At 47.3% G+C, this 20,937-nt stretch overlaps 1 protein-coding gene across 1 annotated transcript; it reads right to left on the reverse strand.

Annotated features, from left to right (window-relative positions):
- Nucleotides 1-4,458: 4,458 nt before the first annotated feature.
- Nucleotides 4,459-20,937, reverse strand: ONECUT2 (one cut homeobox 2). Its single transcript, XM_065747110.1, has 2 exons — nt 19,839-20,937; nt 4,459-6,724 (listed from the first exon to the last, which is right to left on the reverse strand). Exons 1-2 carry the CDS (start codon nt 20,935-20,937, stop codon nt 6,438-6,440), a joined length of 1,386 nt encoding a protein of 461 aa, XP_065603182.1. The 3' UTR covers nt 4,459-6,437.

Raw genomic sequence — 20,937 nt, forward strand, 5'->3', positions numbered from 1 at the left:
TGGGATATGAAAAGAGCTTCATGAGCTTTGTTTCATGGCTAACTTAATTACTTCATTTTCATACATGTAAACAACAACAAAGATATATCAGGAGTGAGCAGCCGCTGCCTGCAAGGCTCCCAAAAGCCCAGGGCCCCTCCTGGAGTGGAACCAGAGCAGTCTATACCCAGCAGGCATCATTCCCCAGCGGCCAGGCAGGGTGACATAGGGTGACATGGGATGACATGGGATGACATGGGTGACACGGGGCACTGTGAGGTTACATGGAGACATATCTTCTTGATAGCTTCTTGAAAGGTGAAGAAATCAATTAATCCTCTTAAAACTGGAAAAACACAGAGAGCCAACTGCATTTATATGTTAGTTTCTTTGAAGCATCAGTACAGAACCATGCTGCATTATGTAAAAAGCAATTGTTAAAGCATGGGAAAAACTTGTTCCAAGTTGAGTGTAGGACATGTGCTACGCTTACTAGGAGAGCAGACACAAGGCATAATGTTGGGTGATACTGCATCTCCTTAGACAATCTGATCCAGGAGAAGACTTCAGCAAATATTTAATCTTACTGACTTGAAAAGAATTTAAGCATTTGTTTACAAGCTTGATTAGCTCAGTCAGTTCTCAAGAGGGAGTATGGACATATAAGAACTGTGTCTAGAAAATAGGGCTCCTGAGGTTCACCCTCCATCTCTCTGATGGATCCCAATATTGTTGACATGGGTTGACACACGGTGACATGTGGTGACACAAGGCGATATGGGGTGAGATGGGGTGACACAAGGTGACATGGGGCTCTGCTTCACCACAGCTGCATGAGCCTTTTCCCTCATCATGGCCCTTGCCTGCTGCTGGCACCTACAGAATGTCAAAGAGTGGACAAGATCTTCTCTGTGCCTAGGTCTTTGTTTGAGCACAAGTCTTGATGCTTATTTTCTCTGTCTGGAACTCAGTAGAGGAATCCCACCCCTTTATCCACACAGCAGCCTGCAGCCTTGCACCAAGGGTTGGGCTGAAAATGCTGCCCAGATCCACCCTGGCTCAACACAAGTGCTCCGGCCACTGGGCACTGGTGGGGTGCAGGGGGTGATGTTCTTGGACTTTTTTTGGCTGTCAGAAGGGCACAAGGAAAACAAAGAAAATGCTGTCTTCAGAATTAGCAGCTTCCACCAGAAGTATTTCTTTGGGGTATCTGAGTTACAGCTGTACAACACTGTAAGTAGGAGAGAAAAGTTACAACTATAAAAGAGCACAAGCAAAATGCAGACCGCACAGAGAAAGAAATCTTTGGTATCTTTGGTATCATCAACACGATTAAAATTACAAATGGAAAAAGTCAGTGAGGTAGCCTCTTTGGTTCTCACTAGAAATAGAAAGGTTTTTCTTTTTTTCTTTTTTTCTTTTTTTTTTTCTTTTTTCTCTTTTTTACACACACAGAAGTTCATTCTTGGAAGCAGCTAGGTTAAGGGTTTCTCTCTTTTTGCTTGGCATGGATTATTTTTCCCCCAGCTTAAGTTTTAAGAAGCCACAAAGTTCAGGCAAAGTATCTCAGTGTCTCTTTTTTCCTGTTGTTTCTGAATGCACAGTTTTAGGTTGAATATTCATTGCTTGTCCTCAAAATTTGCTCTATTTTCGGACAGGAAATTATCTGTAGTGCTTTAAAAGTAATTACAAATAAAAAAAACAAAAACTATACAAGGGCATCCTGGGATGATGATGAATAAGTTAAATAAATAAATTATACTATGAAGGCTTTGTGTGCCATAATAAAGGTACTTCACACTTTCTGATCAGACGAGATTAACTTAAATAATTTAAATTTTGATATTTAACGATTAAAATCAATTAAAAGAAGAAGCTAAAATTAGACTCATGTTTTATGTAACTCATAATTTTCCTCCTGCCTGTAACAGAACTTGGTTGCTTTAGGAATCTAAAATAACTTATAAGTGTATCTACTAATGTAGACTGGCATCTCCGATGCACTACAACAGTAAAATGGATAAAAAAAGGAAAATTAACCCAAATTCACACATGGATGAATTAAATAGTTACAAACAACTAACATCTGACCCTGTTCCTGTTCTCAGGAATAACTCCTATTGAACTTTAAAGATGAAATGAAAATTAGGTGGGATTTGGACTGAACAGACACTTCAGGACCTACTCTAAGCGTAAATTAAATAAATTACATTATTCATAGATAATATATTAGGTTAAAGCCTGTAACTGTCAGGAAAAAAAAATAAAACTGTTTTAAGCTCTCAATTAAAAAAAAAAAAAAAAGAGAAAAAAAATAAAAATCCCCCTCAATAAATATGAAGGAGGCCAAGTATAAACTTTCCCCATGTCTTAAAAATCCATAGGTATCATGACAAGCAAGAAAAACATTGCGGTTTTTTTTTTCAAAGCTAGCACACTCTTTCCAATACCATGTCAGTACCACATCTTGTGTTGGAAGAGGCGGTCCCCATTCCCTCTTGCAGGATTGAGAGTAGTTTGCTGGTTGAGTCCTTCGCAGGTCTTTGGATTTAGCTTTAGTTAAGAGAGATCCAGAATAAAGCTATTCAACCGAAGTAATCAAGCACATTCTTTGTTCCTTCACAGGTGATTTAACGATATCCAAGGTTTCTTGAAAGTTGAATTCATCTTGGATGTGCCCATGATAGTAACTCCAAGCACAAGGCAAGGAAGATGCTGGGATACTGTCCGTACTTAATAGTCTCTCATATTAGAATAAGTAAAAGGAACAAGTTACATTACACAGCTATACAGATTCATAAATACACGGTATATAAACATAACGTACCTATTTGAGGTTTTTTAGTATGAACAGAATATAGTATATATTACAGTATATATATCAGTGTATACATATATATAGTAAATATATACTCTATATTTTGTTCATGTGTGTACATAGAAATATATCTACCCACAGCATATGCTATCGATACTCCTCTTCTGAGTCAGCTGCTACATAGAAACCTGCAGTAGTTGAGAGTGAAATGGAAGACGTAACATAGGGCCACGAAAGAAGCAGGGATAAAAAATGCAGCAGTATTTTCCTATGAAAATGAATTTTGACAAGTATGAGGGAAATGTGGACGTTGTTATACTTGCAACCACCAGTACAGAGAAGGCTCACATGTTCCACTAACCAGATACTGTTGAATGGACAATGATGTCATCATCAGTGGCACACCATCAACATAACCATGCTGTTTCTAGGATCAACATTTGAAAGATCAGGGTGAGAATTTGAGCCACAAAATTGCTTAACAAGGACTTCTGCAATTTGGAGAAAATTAATTATTTAATTGAAAATAAGTTCTTTTGTAAATGCTAGTTGATACGCACTTACTTCATCAAAGCTGCTGGATGAGCTCTGAGCAGATATAAAAAGGATTTTGTTCATAAATGCCATGAAGTATGCTCCTCTTTGCCTCTGAGGTGTGTGGAATGCAGTAGGCAAAGCTGTCAGTCTCTGTGTGCCCCTCACTGGAGGTGACAAAGTGTTCTTTTGTCTGCAGCAGGGACACCAACTGCTATACATGCTCCCCGCTGGCTGGAAACATGCTTTTCTGCCTTGTGATTGCAGTGAGGTAAGGAAAGGTAGGAAATGGCGTTCTGTGTTTCTACCAATGGTGTGTTCATTCTTTGTGTAGTTACAAAGGCACCATGCAATGGTATGAGAAAAGTAACCCAAAAAACAGCATTGCATAACACTGCAATGAAATGCAGTAGAACACTTTTGGAATGCGAAAAATCTCCCTTGAGGTCAGTGCCTCAGTCAGAATGTGCACGCAGAGGTTGGTATATGTGGAGCCCCTAGGATGTGAGCAAAGGTGAACACAGAATACTACCACAGCACCTCAGCTCCCAGTGGCATCAGTACGCAGCCCACAGACCTGAGCTGTTTGTTTCAGCTCTACACCATGGCTGATTAGGATTAGGAGTCTCCTTGGATCGGTTTGGAACCACGTTCGATCAGCCTGGGAAATCCACCTTTGAGAAAGTTTTAATTTCCAGAGCTGGGACAATGTTGTCAGATTGGTTGCTGTGGGGATCCTGAATCTAATTTCCAGAAAACTCTCCTGTCCTGGGCAGATAAGACTTCTTAATTTTTAATTATCATCTTTTAAAATGTAAAATGTGGAAAACTACTGCCATAGTTTTGCTAAGAAGTTAAAAATAATCTTTCATTTAAACGTTGGGAAGGAGCAGAATGGTACATGAGGCATTGCCCTGCTCCCAAATTGGGATCTACAGAGATCTGCATGTCATGATTTGGATCACTGTGACTTTGACCAAGGAACATGTCCAAACAAATCACCGAATTGCCATGTGAATTGCTGAAACCTCAGTTACAGATCAGATGAGATTCTGATCGTAATGAGTCAGGCTGTAACGGTGCTCAGTACTTAAAAAAGTAAATAATTTGGTACATACATTGCAAGTTTTATCCCTGGGTGTGAGAAAGGGGCCATAGGCTGTTCAACTGGTTTCACATACAGAAACTCTAAACATACAAGAGACCTGACAGAATAAGCAATATCCAACCGAAACGTCATCAGTACGTCCCAGTTTAGTATCCCAACATCTTACGCCTGGAGTCTGTGCAACTCCCGGAGAGATTCCACGTGGGGTAGACACAGGAAAAACATAAATAAACTCACCCATTTTGTTGCTCAAAGAAACAGAATTGATTACCTTTCCACAGATCAATGGTGCTGTACACATCTTAGTCGTGCAAGAAGAGATAATGAACTGAAATAACAGTTGTGAGAATCCTCATCTTTGGTATTGTAGCTGTTGAGGTTTTGGTTGCCCTGTTCCTTATTCTTTTGAAAAAAACTGCATAGGCACAAATTAAAGACAATCTTCAACTTTAAGATGACTGAGTTGTCAAATGAAGCAGCAATCATACCGGCTTTACTTTGTTTTTGTTCTTGTCAACCCTTTCTTTGAAATCTGCTTCCTAAAATGTCCCACATGTCTGTCAAAACACAGTGTGTCACTTGTTTGCTTCCTGACGTGCTTCCTTGGTTGTCGGTTTTTTTAATTTTTTTAATTTTTTTTCCTTTTATTCATTAAATGGAACAGTTTGTTGCAGAAGAAGTAGGTGCAGAAAACATTTCTTTGGTTTCGATTAAGTAGTACATAAAAAAGTCTCAAGTGTCTCTAACGAAGCATTACAGCGTTTGGCTTGCTTTCACAGGGGCCATTCACTGGTAAGGACGCACACGGAGTGGCCGCGCCGCTCGGGACTTTGCGCACGTGTTTTGGTCAGCGTTCGCTTTCTGGTGCAGCAAATGACCATGAGAGATTTACAAACTGTTTGGTGTTTGTGAGGCTTTCTGATCTCAAAAACAACGACCGCACTAACGATGGCGAAAAGAAAAAGGTGAGTTACAAATATCTTTGGCTTGCAGTAATCCTGTCTCTTTGGTGTGATGCGTTTTCATCGGCTTTGATGAACTGGTGGACAAGAAATAACTTAAAGTGTGATGGATTTCAATGGCATTTTTAAGTTGCATGTGGCACATCTAAAATGGTGAATGACATTTGAAGGGCTTGTTGGTTTGTTGGTTTGTTTTTTGGTTTTTTTTCCTGCTTGAAAGTACAATAAAATTCCCATAAGGATTTTGAAAAAAAAAAAAAGAACAAAAAAGTGCTAACTATGCTTCAATAATGACGAGAGTACAGAGGAGAAAATAGATTCCTGGTAACTTAAAAGGACTTCTTAATGACCTAAAAAAAACCCTAGATCTTGCAAAATTTTGTGTTTGCATGTACGGTAGCAGTTAAATTGACCTCCTGAGCGTGCATCTGCATCATGTACAAACACAGAATTTGTGACAAACTGCAAACTGTGCTTGAGACTTGTGTAGTCGTGTACTTTTTCACTATCAACTTTGTAAATTAGAATGCATACCAAAATAACAGCCGTAGTGAGTCCAGAATCGTACCTATTTCTATAGCTATTGTCTTTGTGCTTGACACTTTGAGCTCAAGTGAACTGATTTTTTTCTGATCCAAGATCAAGCTATACTCACTGATTAAACAAAATAAACTTAAAAATAAAATAATAAAAAAAACATAGATTTGATCTTTTGTTCCCCTAGAACACTCAACAAAACCATGCCTGAGATTCGAAAACAGGTTCTCGGCCTCCTTGGCGTCTCGGTGTCAGCCTTGTGCTCCGTTCCGGCGCGGAACTCGCCTCACCAACGGCTCTTCCTTCAGACCTGCTTCACCTGTCCTGAGCATAGTGTTACAGAGAAAGAGGTTATTTCTTCACTTGCACCTTCTCAACTGACTTAAAGCTGTACAGTGTCCTCTCCTTGAAGCCAGGCCAGGACGATCCAGGAGGATTGTGCTTTCAAGTCACCAGTGAAGGGCCCCACCGCGTCCGCGCCGCTTGGCGGCTCAAGCGGTCACGCTTTGGTACAGGTGCTGGGGGCCGAGGAGGAGCCCCCAGTGCTCAGGTCATCCTGCCACTTCTCCAGGCTGCGTCGCCGGGCATTCATGAAGAAGTTGCTGACGGTGGTGAGCTCCAGGCCCAGCTGCTGGGAGATGGTGATCTGCATTTCTTTGGACGGGCGCTTGTTCTCCTTGAAGATGGCAAAAAGTGTTCGGCGCTGGAGGTCAGTGAAAACCAGGCGGGATTTCTTCTGGGAGTTGTTCCTTTCTTTGTTCGGTTCCTGCTCTTTACGTTTGCATGCTTGGGGAAGGAGGGGGTGAGAGAGAGAGAGAAAGAGCAGGTCAGCATGCATGTGCCAGAGCAGCCCTGACCAACACCGAGGGAGCCGGGCACATCCCGCCGCCCTGCCACACTGCACAAAGGAAAGGATCAGCTCTGCTGTATTCCCACATGCCACAGCATGTAACAGCTCCCAGCTGCTATTCCTTTTGGAACCTGCACAGCCACCATTCCACAATGCATACCACCAGGGTAATTGCTACGACACTCCCACGCACAGAGAGAGTACAACTGGAAGCTGATGTCAGTACGTTCAGAATGAACATTTTGTCCACACTCTGGGACTGTCAGTGCTTTCTTGGCTTTGTCATTTCAATGCCTGCTTACAAAAAATGACCGCAGGCACAATGCTGAAGGTAGAACCTCAGGTCTGTGCAGAAGCAGGAGCCGCCCCACTCCTGGGGGGCCGTGCTCTCCTGGGTAACACACACTGTCACAGTGGGACCGCAAGCAGCACAACCACACACCTTATTGCATTGCTGCCGAACAGTGGAACCTTAAACAGCAATTATTTCATTTTTCACAAAGCTTGGAAGCATTGCTAAAACCAGAACTACATACCTGACTGCATACAGACACACCTCACCAGTAACTCCTCGTTCTGTTTCCCCACCTCCCTAAGGCTTTAGCCCCAGCCCTGGCCACATCCCTGGGCTCTGTTCCCTGTCTCTCTGTCTAAAGTCTGTTTCTGTTGATCCCCAGCTGTGCCCATGCTGGGGTGCTCATTCCCAGGTGCCTGTCTTGGGATGCCAATCCCTGGACAAAGGCTGCAGCCAGCCAGGAGCACCCGCACCATCACCCGTCCGACAGACAGGCACTCGCTGTGCCAAGTGATGCTAATGGGTCTCAGAAAAATCGGTATTAATAGCTGATCCGTATTTATTAGCACAGGGAGAACATCAAGTGCTGAAACCAATACCACTGCCACGGCACATCCAGATTTAAAAATAGACTGATAAGGCTGTCTACGTAAAGCAGCAAGATAAAAAAAAATCCATATGTTGACATGATTAGGTAATGTGCTGGGACACAATGAGGAGAGTGAATTGGGAAGTGGACAGACTTTTAAGCAGCCATATTAAATAAATTTGCAGCTCCGACTTGTGAAATGAGAAGAGTAATGTTCAGACTCCAGAAATGTCTGTAATTAACCTGAGCTCAGGACTGCACCTATTGCCACACACCTGGGCATGGCTTTGCAGTGAGCCTGGCCATGGCTGGACATGTACAGGCTATGCTGACTGCAGAATAACAAACCATTAAGGTAGGAAAAGACCTCTAGGATCATCAAGTCCAATCACCAACCCATCCTCACCATGCCTTTGTACTTCTTCTGCCCCTTTACTCCTCTGTATCCCTAAGCTCCTAAATAACACAGATAATGTTTTACTGAGCTGAAAAAGCAGCCTGCAGCTGGGACGGCTGCATGACTCCATGCTCGTTTCACCAAGCCTTTGTCTGGAGCCCTGTGTACAGGGAGGTGCTGAGTGCCCACTCCTGTGCTTCAGACCCTAATCGGTTCCGGGACACAAGGAGGATCCCAGTGTTTCCTAACATCACTAATTTATGTCCAGAGATACTCTGCATATTACAGTTATTGGTATCTCATAATAAATAATGCAGAGGGATATGCTTTTCAATGCATTCCGTAAATACTTTCCTTGAACTGTTAAATTTGCTCTTGAAAAGGAACCATAAAGGCAAATGTTTTTCCTCGAGGTGCATTTATCAGAAGAGAAAAAACTGAGTGAGCACTCTAATAAAATAAAGTTATTAGCCATGAAACCTGCCTGCAGAAAGAGAAACATTTTAATCATGGAAGGAAGGGAAGCAGCCATCTTGGTTCTAAGAGCAATTTGACTTATTAACTATAGTTATTACTGAATATATTCCATGGAAGAATATAGATAATTAACAGTAATTGAAAGCTGTAGCTGTGAAAAAAGGAGATTCTGTGCACATGAGGCTGTCAATGCTTTATATAGAAACAATATGGGAAGAGCTCTGAAACACACTCATTACCACCTTACTTAATTTTTACTTAGGGAAAAGTCTCCTGATTCCAAAGGCATTAAGAGACGCAGTGACACAAGATCCCACAGATGCACTGGACCACACAGAGTGACACTCCATCCTCCCTCAAGGAGGTACTGTCCTGCAGGCAAACTAAGGGAGTGTTAAAAAAATGTTCCAGAACAGTGAGGTGAGCACACTCACATAGTGGGGCACTGCTCAGAAACCCAAAAGCCGAGCACCCAAAGCAGTGTGCTGGGTGGGCAGCCAGGGGAGGCACCAGGACATAACTGGAATGTGCCTGGGATCCCCACAGGTCTCAGTGCTAAATAAGATTCCCTGAGGACAAACATTTAGATGTTCAACTTTAAATACACAGGATATCTCATTGGCATTTGATCAGTGTGTTTGCAAGCCTGAGATTAAGCATGTGCCAGAATATTTTGCTAGATCCCAGAGATAAGGAGAGTGGAGCAGTCAGCTGCAGCTCTTTGTTAGCAGCCACAGCAGCAATGCCACCCATTTCCATCCTTCTACATGAGCATTCTGCATTTGTGAGATGTGCTCTGTTTGCCACCCAGAGAGAAAACTTCCCCCACTGCAGCCCTTCATGTCCAGGATCAGAGCTGATGGAACGGCTCCCAGCCTGCTGGAGTGCTCTGTTTCTCTGCTGAGATGCCCAATCCCTCTCCTGAATTCTGAGCTGAACATTATATGCTACATATCTTGTATTTAAGCATCTTTATTTATCTTTTCTTTATGGTAGGTGGGTCTTGGGATTTATTTTGGAGCTGCATTCTGCACTTGATGCGTAACACAAGATGAACATTCTGCTTATTAGCCAGAGAAGCAACAAGCTTGCTACAACAGCTGGTACTCCTTCTACAATAATACCCCAGGACCTGAGCTCACAGGCAGAAACATTTGTGATGATGATGAACCAACAGCAAGAACTTTTATATCCCGTTTGGAATTCTTTACTGCATGATTTTTCACAATAACCCCTTGGCTTTCAGAGGTCATTTGCACAGTAGAAGAGCAGAACAGTACTGTGAGGCTCACACATCAAAAACCCACAGGCACAGCTCATGTTCTCATAGCTGCTCTGTGGCTGCACATAGCAGGATTATTCACAGAAATATCACTGCTGGTTACTCCTACATCTCCATTGGCCAGAAATTGGGACATAACTTATCACTCAGGCAAAAATAAATAATAAATCCACTACCACAACCAATCATGCTTGATTGAGGGAACTGCAAAACTACACTTTTTCAGCAGTAGTCTCCTTCCAGTTTTGCTACACCCCAATAGTGATGCCTGACCACAGCTGTGCCTGGGAGCCCCAAGCCCACAGCTGCAGTGCTGAGCACAGCAAAGCCCAAAGCCATCACCAGAAGGCACTGACGGTCCCTTACATCAGTGGTCTCATGTATGGGGGCTACAGACCCACGCAAGCAGCTAAATGCCAACTGATGCATGGCACAAGCAACCCTGTCTGCTTGAAAACACCTACAGGCAAGCAGGGATTTTTCACTTTGATTTCTGTCTGAGTGTTGTGCTTCTTAGGAGCCCCGCAGCTTCTCGATTAAGCTCAATTCTTTTCTGAGTATTGTTACTCTGATTCTACTGATAGTTCCGCTGCAACAATATTCCTATGTTCTGCAACAATAACTCTTTATTTTCCATTTTCATCCTCAGAAGAGAGGAACCCGGCCAGCCTGTGCATTACGAATAGCAATAAATCCTGGCAAATACTTGGAAGCACTGCAGTTGAGAAGCATTTTCTTTAAAACTTCACTTTATAAAGGCTGAAGTATTGTGAAATTTAACTCTAGTCATTAAAAATGAATATATAGCAACTGCTAGCAAATGGCAGCAGCTTCTCCAGTGCCATTACCACTGCTGAGTAAAGCTGCCAGAAAAGTGAGATTTATGTGTGCATCCCCTCCACCCGAGAGCTGCAGCTGTGGGCGGTCAGCAAGGGGCCAGTTCCTCCTGGGGCTTCAAACCTGCGGCACTGTGTTCTAGAGGACACTGGAAGCAGGGGAGGGAACTGCCTGGGGACTTGGTGTCCCACAGAATGTACAGTGCAAGTCCTACTTCTGCCCCAGACAAAACCCCCAAAAAAACCTGGTCATGTCCTCAGGGATCTCTGGTTTTAGAATCATTAGAACCATTAAGGTTGGAAAAGACCTCCAAAATCCCCAAGCCCAAACCCACTCCGTTCCACCATTGCTCACTGACCATGTCCCCAAGTGCCACATCCCCACAGTTAAGGAACACCTCCAGGGATGGTGACTCCACCACCTCCCTGTGCAGCCTGTGCTCTTGGGAGAAGAAATTGTTGTTAACATCCAACCTGACCCTCTCCTGGCACAACTTAAGGCAATTACCTCTCATCTTGTAAACCAACCAGGCAAAGAGGTTTGAACCAAAGATGCTGGAGGACAATGCAGACATCTGAAAAATTTTCAAAGCTGTATTTTATGGTCTATAATCTTTGAAAAGAGAGTCCCTTTGTTTTTAACACCTCTATATCTCTTTCTCTGAAGTTTCTGAAGGTAACTCACGCCCTTAGGTACACCCCATCTTTATGATGTTTTTTACGTCATTATAATGGCAATGGTGACCCGGGAGCTGCGAAGCCAATAAGGAAATGTTAAGGAGAATCAAAGCAGAGAGCAGTATTCTCTGATTCCACAGTAAGTCATTTCTCTCTATTGCCTGCAAAGACAAGCCATGGATATTGATCTCCCATATGCTTTTTCAGATGGGTGTAGCACCAAGTCAACCAAACCAAGTTATTGATATGGTGGAACTAAAAAATGTTTCTCAATTTGATTTCAGAGAGAATTCAATGTGAAGGAAATTTAATTATGCTAGTTAAGCTGAACACAATGAAATGACCATCAAAACGTTTTCCAAAGGTTTAAAATGTTTTCTCTCAATATGATTCACTTAAAGCAACCTCTTCTATATCTGTGCTTCTACAAAGTCTTAAAAACTAGGCCTCAAAAATCAATTTGATTACCTCTCTGAATTAAGTATGCACAAATGAAAGCAATTGAGATCAATACAAATTAGGTTAAGTACTCCACTGTGTACAAAATCATTATGTAACAAGAAACAATTTGAATGAAGATGCAAATAATCACATTGTGAGGGTGTGCAGCCAGCGCTCCTTTATCTGCTCCTTCCCATCTGCCACATACAGCGCTAAACCTGCCTGATTCCTTTCATCTCTGTGAGCAGCCTCTGAAGGCACTGATCGGCAGGAATAGGCAACGCACATAGACAAGCTGCACAAAGCGTTAATCCTGTTCTTCCAGAGGAGAGCAGCCGCTTCCTGCTCACCAAACAGCTTCCTGAAAGGGCAAGGTGCTCACCTGGCACAGACACAGGGGCTCCTGCAACGCCCTGAGAGCAGCTCCACAGCCATTTATTTCCTGCTGGGACTGTTTTTCTGGTTCTCACCCTAATCCTTCTCCCTGAGCTCTGCCACAGGATGAACATCTTTCTACATCTAAGACTTGCATCCTTCAGCTATTTGGGAAGAAAAGACAAATGGATTTGGAGACTTTGTTCTTTTATATTCCTTTCTGGCATGTAGCAGGTCTCAAGCTATTTGTGTCAGACCTCCTGTAAATCTGCTGGATAGCTGGAATAGGGCCGTAAATCCCATGGGGCAGGGACTGTTTCCTCTGTGCAACACTGCAACACCAGCCTCAGAGTGGGATCTCTGACAAGGGCCTCTAAGTACTATTGTAATATACTTCCATCATTAATACAGAATAATAAATAATAGATGGGATAGACCAATTTATTGCACTCTGGGGCAAGAAGGAGTGGAGCTCAGCGAGCAAGCAGCACACTTTAAATGCACCATGTGTCAGCAGGTGGCTGTGAGATGCAGCCAAGCAGCCTCGGGCTGCCTGTCTGGGGCAGAGGGAGTCCAAGCACAAAGCTTATACAGTCATGGATTTCCATAGGCTGCTTTGGAGTCGACCCAACCTCTGGTGGGCTGCTGCTTCAGAGCTGACTGTGAGCCCTCCTCATGCAAGGAATTTACAAGCTCCCATGGCTCTTGAGACACAGACCCAGCTCATGTTGGGGCTTCATGTCAGCACTGGAGCCTTTGGGATCTTCTCTGATCCCATGGGCTCTTGCTTTCCCGGCAGGGGCACAAGTGTTCTGCTAAATTCCGAGATATCCAGCCCTGTGTCCTATGGGGTACCCATCACACAAAACCCACCCCCTGGTGTGGTCCATTGGCTCTGACAGAGCAAGGGCTTGAATCACAGAATCATAGAACCACAGAACCATAGAATCACAGAATCATTAAGGTTGGAAAAGACCTGTAATACAAGTCCAATCCCAGCCCATCCCCACCATGCCCACTGACCGTGCCCTCAAGTGCCACATCTCCACAGTTCTTGAACACCTCCAGGAATGGTGACAGTGCCACCTCCCTGGGCAGCCTTTTCCAGTGCATCTCTGCTCTTTTGGAGAATATATATTCAACCTGCACCTGCCTTGGTGCATCTTAAGGTCACCACCTCTCATCCAATCACTGTTACGAAATAGAGCTGTGGCCTCACAGGGCCAAGTGAAGAAGAACAACCCCAAAAGCAGTCCCATCCTTTCCTCATAGAATCGTGGAATGGTTTGGGTTGGAAGGGACCTTTAAGATCATGTAGTTCCAACCCCCTGCTATAGACAGGGACACACTCCCACCAGACCATGCTGCTCACAGCCCCCTCCAGCCTGCCCTTGAGTGCTTCCAGGGAGGGAACCTCTCTGGGCAACGCGCTCCAGTGTCTTACTACCCTCACAGTAAAGAATGTCTTCCTAATATCTAGGTTACATCTACCCCCTTCGAGTTTATAGCCATTTCCCCTCATCTAGTTGCTACATGCCCTTGTAAAATATCCCTCCCCACTTCTCTGTAGGTCCCCTTCACCATGCCTTTTCCACCTCACCAACACTTGAAGCACTGCTGCACTGCATCCACCCACACTGGTTCACAGCACCAAATGTGGAGCAGGATACTTGCAGCAAGGAATAAAAATAAAATACCAAATAATATGTTCTTCCTTTGTCTGGCGTGCTTTGTCAAGAACTTCACAGTTAATAGCAAAGCAATCTGCAGAGCATTTGACATGGATATACATACATGGGGAAACTGAGGCACGGAGTGAGGAGCAGACCTTTGTGATAACATAATTGCCTAAATCTGGCATCTACATTGCCTAAAAACCTGCTCTGCTGTTGCCAAAGTCCAGAGGTATCTTCAGATGGCAATTGTTTTAATAGGAGACCCCTCTTTTGTGCACCTATGTAGTCACTGGAGCTCTCACCATGGGGTGGGCAGTGTTAACATGGAAGAGGTTGGGAGAAATGGAACAGGACTGGAAGTCCGCTGGTGGGAGGGTCTGGAGTGGTTGCTCCCCGCTGCTGCTCAGGCTCTGCAGGAGGCTCCTGTTGATCCCAGCACTGCTCAGGTGCTGCAGCAGCAAGGTGCACTCAGCTTGTCAATCTCCTCCAGCACTGCTTCCTCTTGTTTCAAAGATGCTCTCCTTTCTTTCCCATTTTTCTGTAGCAAGGACTAGTATACATTGTTCTTAGCTAGAGCACAGTACTGGAACCAGGGCTTGCCTGGTGCAGCAGCATCCATGTGTGAGATCCCATCACAGCCCTCAGGTACCTTTTCAAGTGTGAAAGAGAAGTGCTCAGGTACCTTGTGCAGGAACACCAGGAATTAGCAGTGCAGGGAAGTGAGTGGGTCTGAAATCTTAGAGGGGGTTGAACTATCTCATCTCCATTCTTTCCTTCTTATTACTTCAGATGTCTCCCACTCAGGTATGTGGCATGATGCACACCTACTGGTTAAGATCCATGGGTCTACTGAAAGGGAATGCATGGAGCTGACCTGTTCCTCTGTGATTCCAAACCAGATTGTTGGCAGAAATTCTGTCTCATAACAGAAACCAGGTAGTAATTTGTTACCTGTAATGGTTGTGCAATCATGAAGAACTCAAAAGGAAAAGAACAAAACTCCATAGACTTTTCCAGGAAAGCAAGATCTGAATTGCCCTTCTGGCTCTCTGAGTTTTTCTTGCATTCCAGAGAATAACTGCTTTATACAAAATGCAGGAGCAGGCCTTGGAGGCACAAGGTTTGTCTGCACAACGCCTGGTTCCCAGAGGGCCACTAACCCACAGCTCCCCTGGAGCTGTGTGCTCTGGACAGGTATCAAAGAGCCATGAGGCCATGCCTGGCATGGGAGACACAGCACACAGCAGGTCTGGGCATGGTGGGTGGAAAATCTGGCACTAAAGTGCCAGGAGTAATGGGAAGCTCTGGGAGCTTACACCAAACCCACAGGGCTGCACGGTGCCAGTGTCACATGTGGCGTCAGGGACAGAAGAAGCAAGCTGTCCATGGGGTGACAACACCATAGGGAGGGCAGCAGGACTGTCACTGGGTACAGGAGCAAGTGGGCACCAAAGAAACAGTGGTGAGATGCATGGAGAGGAGGGGAATCGCTCCCAGGGAGCTTCCTCATGCTCCGCCTTTCCCTCTTTGGATGTGTGCTGCTTGCCAAAGCTTAATGCCTCGGCACAGACCCGTGTTTCTAAATGGCCATTACTACAAGATGAGATCTGCTGGAAAATCACCACTACTCATAAATATGTTCCCTGCTTACTTAGAGATATTTTGGTCCCAGAGACAATTTGCGTTTTGGGAAACTGCCAGCCTCTCTTGCTTATCTAATAATTCCTCTGTGAAGCATTTAGCAGTGGTTTGATCCCCTCTTCCTCACAATGGAGCAGTTTGAGTTTATAGATCAGCAAATCCAAACAACCTCAAAACACTCCAACTTCTTTTTGATTGAGTTTCTAACATCAGTGAGTTGTCCTGTTGATCTTCTCACCAAACCCATTTGAGAACAGTCTGTTCTGTATAATTTTGCGTACAAAAATTCCTCTATAAATCAGAAAGCATTTCATGCAAAAGTCTGCAAGACTGATAGGACTGGATACAAAATCTTTTACCTTGAAAAAAAAAAAAAAAGATGTATTATTGGTCCCACTGGACATTCTGTTTTCTCCGCATATTCACCTCCAAAGTGTGATGGGGTTTTTTGTAGAGAAGACAGGAGCTATGATAGCAGTCTTAAGTACAAACAGATTGCTATCAAAAGAAAGGAAGTAATTTTTTTTTCTCTGTCTAGTGGGGATAAGATGATAAGTAAAGGATTTAAAAGACAAAAAGGGAGATTAAGGCTAGTCATTAAGGATTTTTGTACCTGCAAGCTCTGGGAGAGACTGCCTAGGTAGCCAGAAAATTCCCATCATTGATGAACCTTGAGGAATGGGGCAGACTGGTGGCATCACAAGACCTTTTCAGCCCTTCTTTCCCTGTCAGATTAACGCTCCACACCCCTGCAGAGCTCAGCTTCCAATCCAAAGGTTGCTTTGAAAAGGATGAGAAAGCCCCTTGCAATGGCTGGATGGCAGGAACATTCCATGCAGTAAAACAAAAGTGAAAGGTTTGAGTCAAAATGCCCCTATAAAGAACAAGGGAAGAACGAGAAGAAGACACTGGGAAATAATCCTTTGGGCAAAAACATTCTCTCCTCCTTTACAGTTCCCTGTCACAAATAAATTCTTTTATTTTTAAAATGCAGAGAAATGTTTGAGGTCTTTTTTTGTTCTGTTTTGTTTTGTTTCATTTTGTTTTCCAGGCCAAATGGAGATAAACATGGAGTGTTAGGGGGAAAAAAGTCACACTGAAAATAAAATAAATTAATAAAATAAAATAAAATAAAATAAAATAAAATAAAATAAAATAAAATAAAATAAAATAAAATAAAATAAAATAAAATAAAATAAAATAAAATAAAATAAAATAAAATAAAATAATAAAATAAAATAAAATGGAAATAGTGAAGAACAGAGATTAGAAGATGTCAGAGGGAGTAATGTATCTTACAGATAAATTGTTTCTTACGAAAGAAAGTAGAGCGAAAAGAGATAGAAACGTATTAAATGATGAAAGTGGTCAGATTATTCTTCATCAGCTGACCAAGAGGCTGATGAAAACCTGCTGCTAAACAAGAAAAGCATTCAAATGTCTGCAGAGCCCTTTATATATCTGTACACTTTGCTCAGCGCTAAGAAATAGCAGAATTGATACACATCTACAGACTACAAAATAATCTCAGAATCCAGACGAAGGAAATTCAGGTGGAAAACGGAGGGTAGACGGGGCAGCCGCACTCCGCCTGCAGACAGAGCTCAGCACCACGGACAGCGCCGGCGAAACCCGAGCTCGGCGTCCCTGCTGCCGCCGTCCGTGGTGCTGACGGACGCGAGGACACAGAAGGGGTCAAGGAAACACGCACGGGGACACTCGGGGGGTGGCAGGAGCACGCCGCACTGGGTGGACCCGCGTGGGCTACCGGAACCTCCTAGCCGCCGTACAACCAGGGGAACGTGATCTCGGCAAGGTCAGCCGATGAATCAGCTATGGTGTATCCGTACAAAACTGTGCAATCATCGATGAGGTGATTCAGCAAACTGATGTAAACAAGTGGAGGAAGCACTCTGCTGATCGGGCCGGCACCACGATGAGCGCAGTTCAGTGAGAACTGGCCAAGAGGGGCTCCTTACCCAGCATTCAGAGCCTGCACGAGCATGGTAACGTGCAGAAGGGTATGGCACGAGAGTTATTTTAATCGCATTCTTCCTATGTTTACCTACCACAGATTTGGTGATAATACGCCACAGTTGAGCACTTTGCAGGCAACGCAAGCATGAGGACATGGCTCCGTGTCCAATTAACCTGAACCACAGTTGAACTCTGCCCTTCGACCCCCCCGTGCTGATAAATGCATTGACTCACCTGGTGATCATTGATATTTTTCACCCTGGCAGAAACGCCGAGACAGCCCTACCCAGGCCAGAGCAAACAAAGATTTCATGGGGACGTTTCCGCGTGGGCGGGCAGTTTGAAGGGAAGGCTGGAGACCATGGGGGCCTCCGTGGGGCCACAGGCACACTGTGGGGCTGTGGGGCAGTGGGACACATCGTTGCTGTACCCTCTTCTCCGCAGGCTCCCCAGCTTCGGTTCTCACTCAGATCATGGATGGAAGCTGCCAGCTACCTTGGCGGCAGCCATGGAACCAACCATATAGCAGGCAGGAGGGTGAACCTATAGAGCAGGGCTTTCATGACATGGCTGCTGCGGAGAGGGAGATCAGATCAGTGGGACTGATATGAAAGGTTTTGTTGGCCCTGGCTCTTCTCTTCCACTGGCAGCATGGGAAGCAGCCGCCCTGGGCCAGGAGTGTGTTTGGGATGCGGCCGGGTGTGAAGCCACAGCCACAGCAGAGGGGTTTGCCCGAACCCGTGGTGCTCTCCGTGTTACACCTCCCGGGGCTCAGCAAAGGCACACGGTGCTTTCTGGGCTACAGAGCAGGCTCTCGGTGTCAGTACCCCCCATCACCAGGACAGCCCAGCTTCACTCTGCCTCGGTCACGGCCGCTGCTGACTGCTCTCTCCAGGCTTTGGAGCCATTTAAAAAATAATTACAGACCTGGTTGACCTCTTTCAGCACAGAACATTTGGGTTTGTTTTGAGAAAAACTTAAGGGAAGAGCATGGAGCAGGCAGGTTGCCGACCCAACCTTCCCTCCTGCTCGCAGAGGTTTCAGAAAGCAAGGGAAGGGGAAGGAAACACCAAGGTAATGAAGCTGCATATTCACACGTGGTAATAAAAAAAATCGATTTCCCAAAGGGGGCCGGTAATTTGCAAAGGACTTTTCCCATCCTCCTCCCTCTCCTACCAGTGGCCGCAACAGCTCCCGCTGCCCGGGCAGCCGCTGCTCCCACTGACTGCCTACTCCTTGGCCGCACGAAGCATGAGCCGGGAGCGACTCGGTGTTAAAACGAGCTAGGAGAAGAGGAAGCAGCTTTTCTCAGCGCCCAGAGTTTCAAAGCGAACCAGAGCAACCAGAAACACAGCCCGACGGTGCCGGAGTGCTGGCGGTGGTAGCGGAACCAGAATGCAAACTACGCGCACGGCCTGATCTGGGTGACACAGCCCGAAGCAAAAACGGGTTCAGGGGTATTTTTCTGTCCTTCCTAACCCAGGCAGGCTCAGAACCCGAACCCTGGCCCCAAGGAGCGCAGAGGCGGCAGTGCGGGGGAGCCTCGTAGCCCGACAGGAGCCCGGCAGTACCTGCCGGCTCCCGCCGCTCCCCGCGCACAACGGGCTCCTGATGCCGGGCCCGGGGCAGCCCCAGGACTGCGGGACAGAGGTAGCCGGGGTCGGGGGTAAGCGGGGTGCTGGGAAGGCAAAGCTGCAGCAATGTTCTTGGAAGCGAGCCGGCTCAGGTTCCAGATCAATGAACGCTGGGTCCACGCGTTTATGTTCCCGCTGCCAACGTAAACGCTCTTTTAATCTTCTAAACATCATCTGCATCGATTTCTCTCCACGGTACGCGCTTGTTTGGGAAGGCGACGCGGCCGCGTGCACCGGGCCCCGCGCCAAAGGGTCCAGCCTGCGCTGCGACGGGGGCCGGCCGAGGCCTCGCGGTGCGGGCTCGGGGAGTTTCGGAGCCTCGCGTTGCATACCGCCGCCTCTCATAAACTGGCGAGGATTCGTCGCCCCTCACGGGGACCGATCGAAATAAAAGAGCTCCGCAACCTCCCCGCAGCTGCCCCGGCCCCGCAGAACAATGGAGCGCTGCGGCGCGGGCAGCCCGCGCCAGGGGGCGCCCCGGCCGCGGGACAATGCGGGGCGAGCGCGGAACAATGCGGAGGCTCCGCGCCCGGCTGCGGGACAAGGCGGGGACGGCAGACCCCGAAGCCGCCGGCCGGTCTCCCAGCAGAGGAGCACGGCCTGAACCGGGGTTGGGAGGTGGGGGTGGGAGGGTGGCATCGGGAACGCCCGCCGGGGGAGGGAGGGAAGAGGGAGCGGGGCTGCATCCCGTACCCGCCGGGGAAGCGCCCCGAGCCAGGGCAGCGCCGCGGGGACCGGTGAGCGGAGCCTACCTGCGAGCCTTAAGGCTGACATCCTCTGGAACTCGGGCTCCTGCAGCCACTTCCACATCCTCCGGAAGGTCTCCCTGCCGGATTTCAGTTTACTCCAAGGCTTAGGGTTCCGTAGCAAGTCCGAGAGGGTGCCCTGAGAGCGGCACAGCACCCGCTGGGCGAAGATAGCCTGGGGGATGCTGTAGCGCTTCAGCTCCGCCGTGATCCTCTGGGCGACCTCCTTCGTGTTGATCTCCTCCAGCTGCTGCGCGGGGGCGGCGGCGGGCGGGCGGTCGCGGGCGGTGGGCAGCGCGTGGGGCGGCGGGGCAGGGGGGTGCTGCCCGTTGAGGTGCGGCAGCGGGGCCGGGGCCGCCGGCAGCCCCCGCGGCAAGTGCGGCACGGCCTCGAAGCCGGCCCCCAGCATCTTGTCGTGGCCCGGGGGCGGGGGCGGCCCGTAGCCGTGCAGGCCCTGCTGAGCGCCGTGCAGGGGGGCCAGCCCCGCGCCCAGCGGTGACAGGCTCTGCCCCACGGCCGGCACCTCCTTGTACGGCCCGTAGAGGTTGTTGACGGCGGGCAGCCCGCGCTCGTCTCGCATCAGCGCGAAGCCGCCGCCGACGTTGCCCGCCAGGCGCTGGTGGTGGTGGTGGTGGTGGTGATGGTGGTGCGGATGGGGGTGCGGGTGGTGGAACTTGTCGGACACGGCGGAGATGGGCGGCAGCGGCTGCAGCGGCGTCAGCGTGGTGTATGTGCCGCTCATGCCCATGCCGGGCGGAGAGGGCTCGCAGGGCACGCTCATAGCGTGGTGCAGCGGCACCGACAGCTCGGGCCGGAACTCGGCGCCGTCCAGCAGCGGGGCCATGCCGGGCACCATGGCCGCTCGCCCTCCCCCGCCGCCGCCGCCGCCGCCGCCGCTGCCTCCGCCGCCGCCGCCTCCGGGCAGCTCCTGGGGCGGCGGCACCCGCAGCGCTCCGCCGCCTCGGCCGCCGTGGTGCGGGCCGGGGCTGCCCAGCAGCTCGGGCTCATGCAGGCTGCCCAGCGGCTCCAGCGCCAGCTCGGGGTTCATGGCGCAGGCAGCGGGCTCGGCGGCGAGGCATCGGTAGGCGCCGCGGCCGCTCCTCAT

This window comes from Cyrtonyx montezumae, unplaced genomic scaffold, assembly GCF_038088225.1.
Source record: "Cyrtonyx montezumae isolate F1298 unplaced genomic scaffold, pur_monq_1.0 scaffold_41, whole genome shotgun sequence".
In the NCBI taxonomy this organism is placed as follows: domain Eukaryota; kingdom Metazoa; phylum Chordata; class Aves; order Galliformes; family Odontophoridae; genus Cyrtonyx; species Cyrtonyx montezumae.

Excerpts from the sequence above, each read along its gene's own strand:
- ONECUT2 (XM_065747110.1), bottom strand. The coding sequence starts at position 20,937 with ATGAGGAGCGGCCGCGGCGCCTACCGATGCCTCGCCGCCGAGCCCGCT. Across the intron at positions 6,725-19,838 it reads GTCAGCCTTAAGGCTCGCAG|CATGCAAACGTAAAGAGCAG; the intron begins GTAGGCTCCGCT and ends TCCTTCCCCAAG.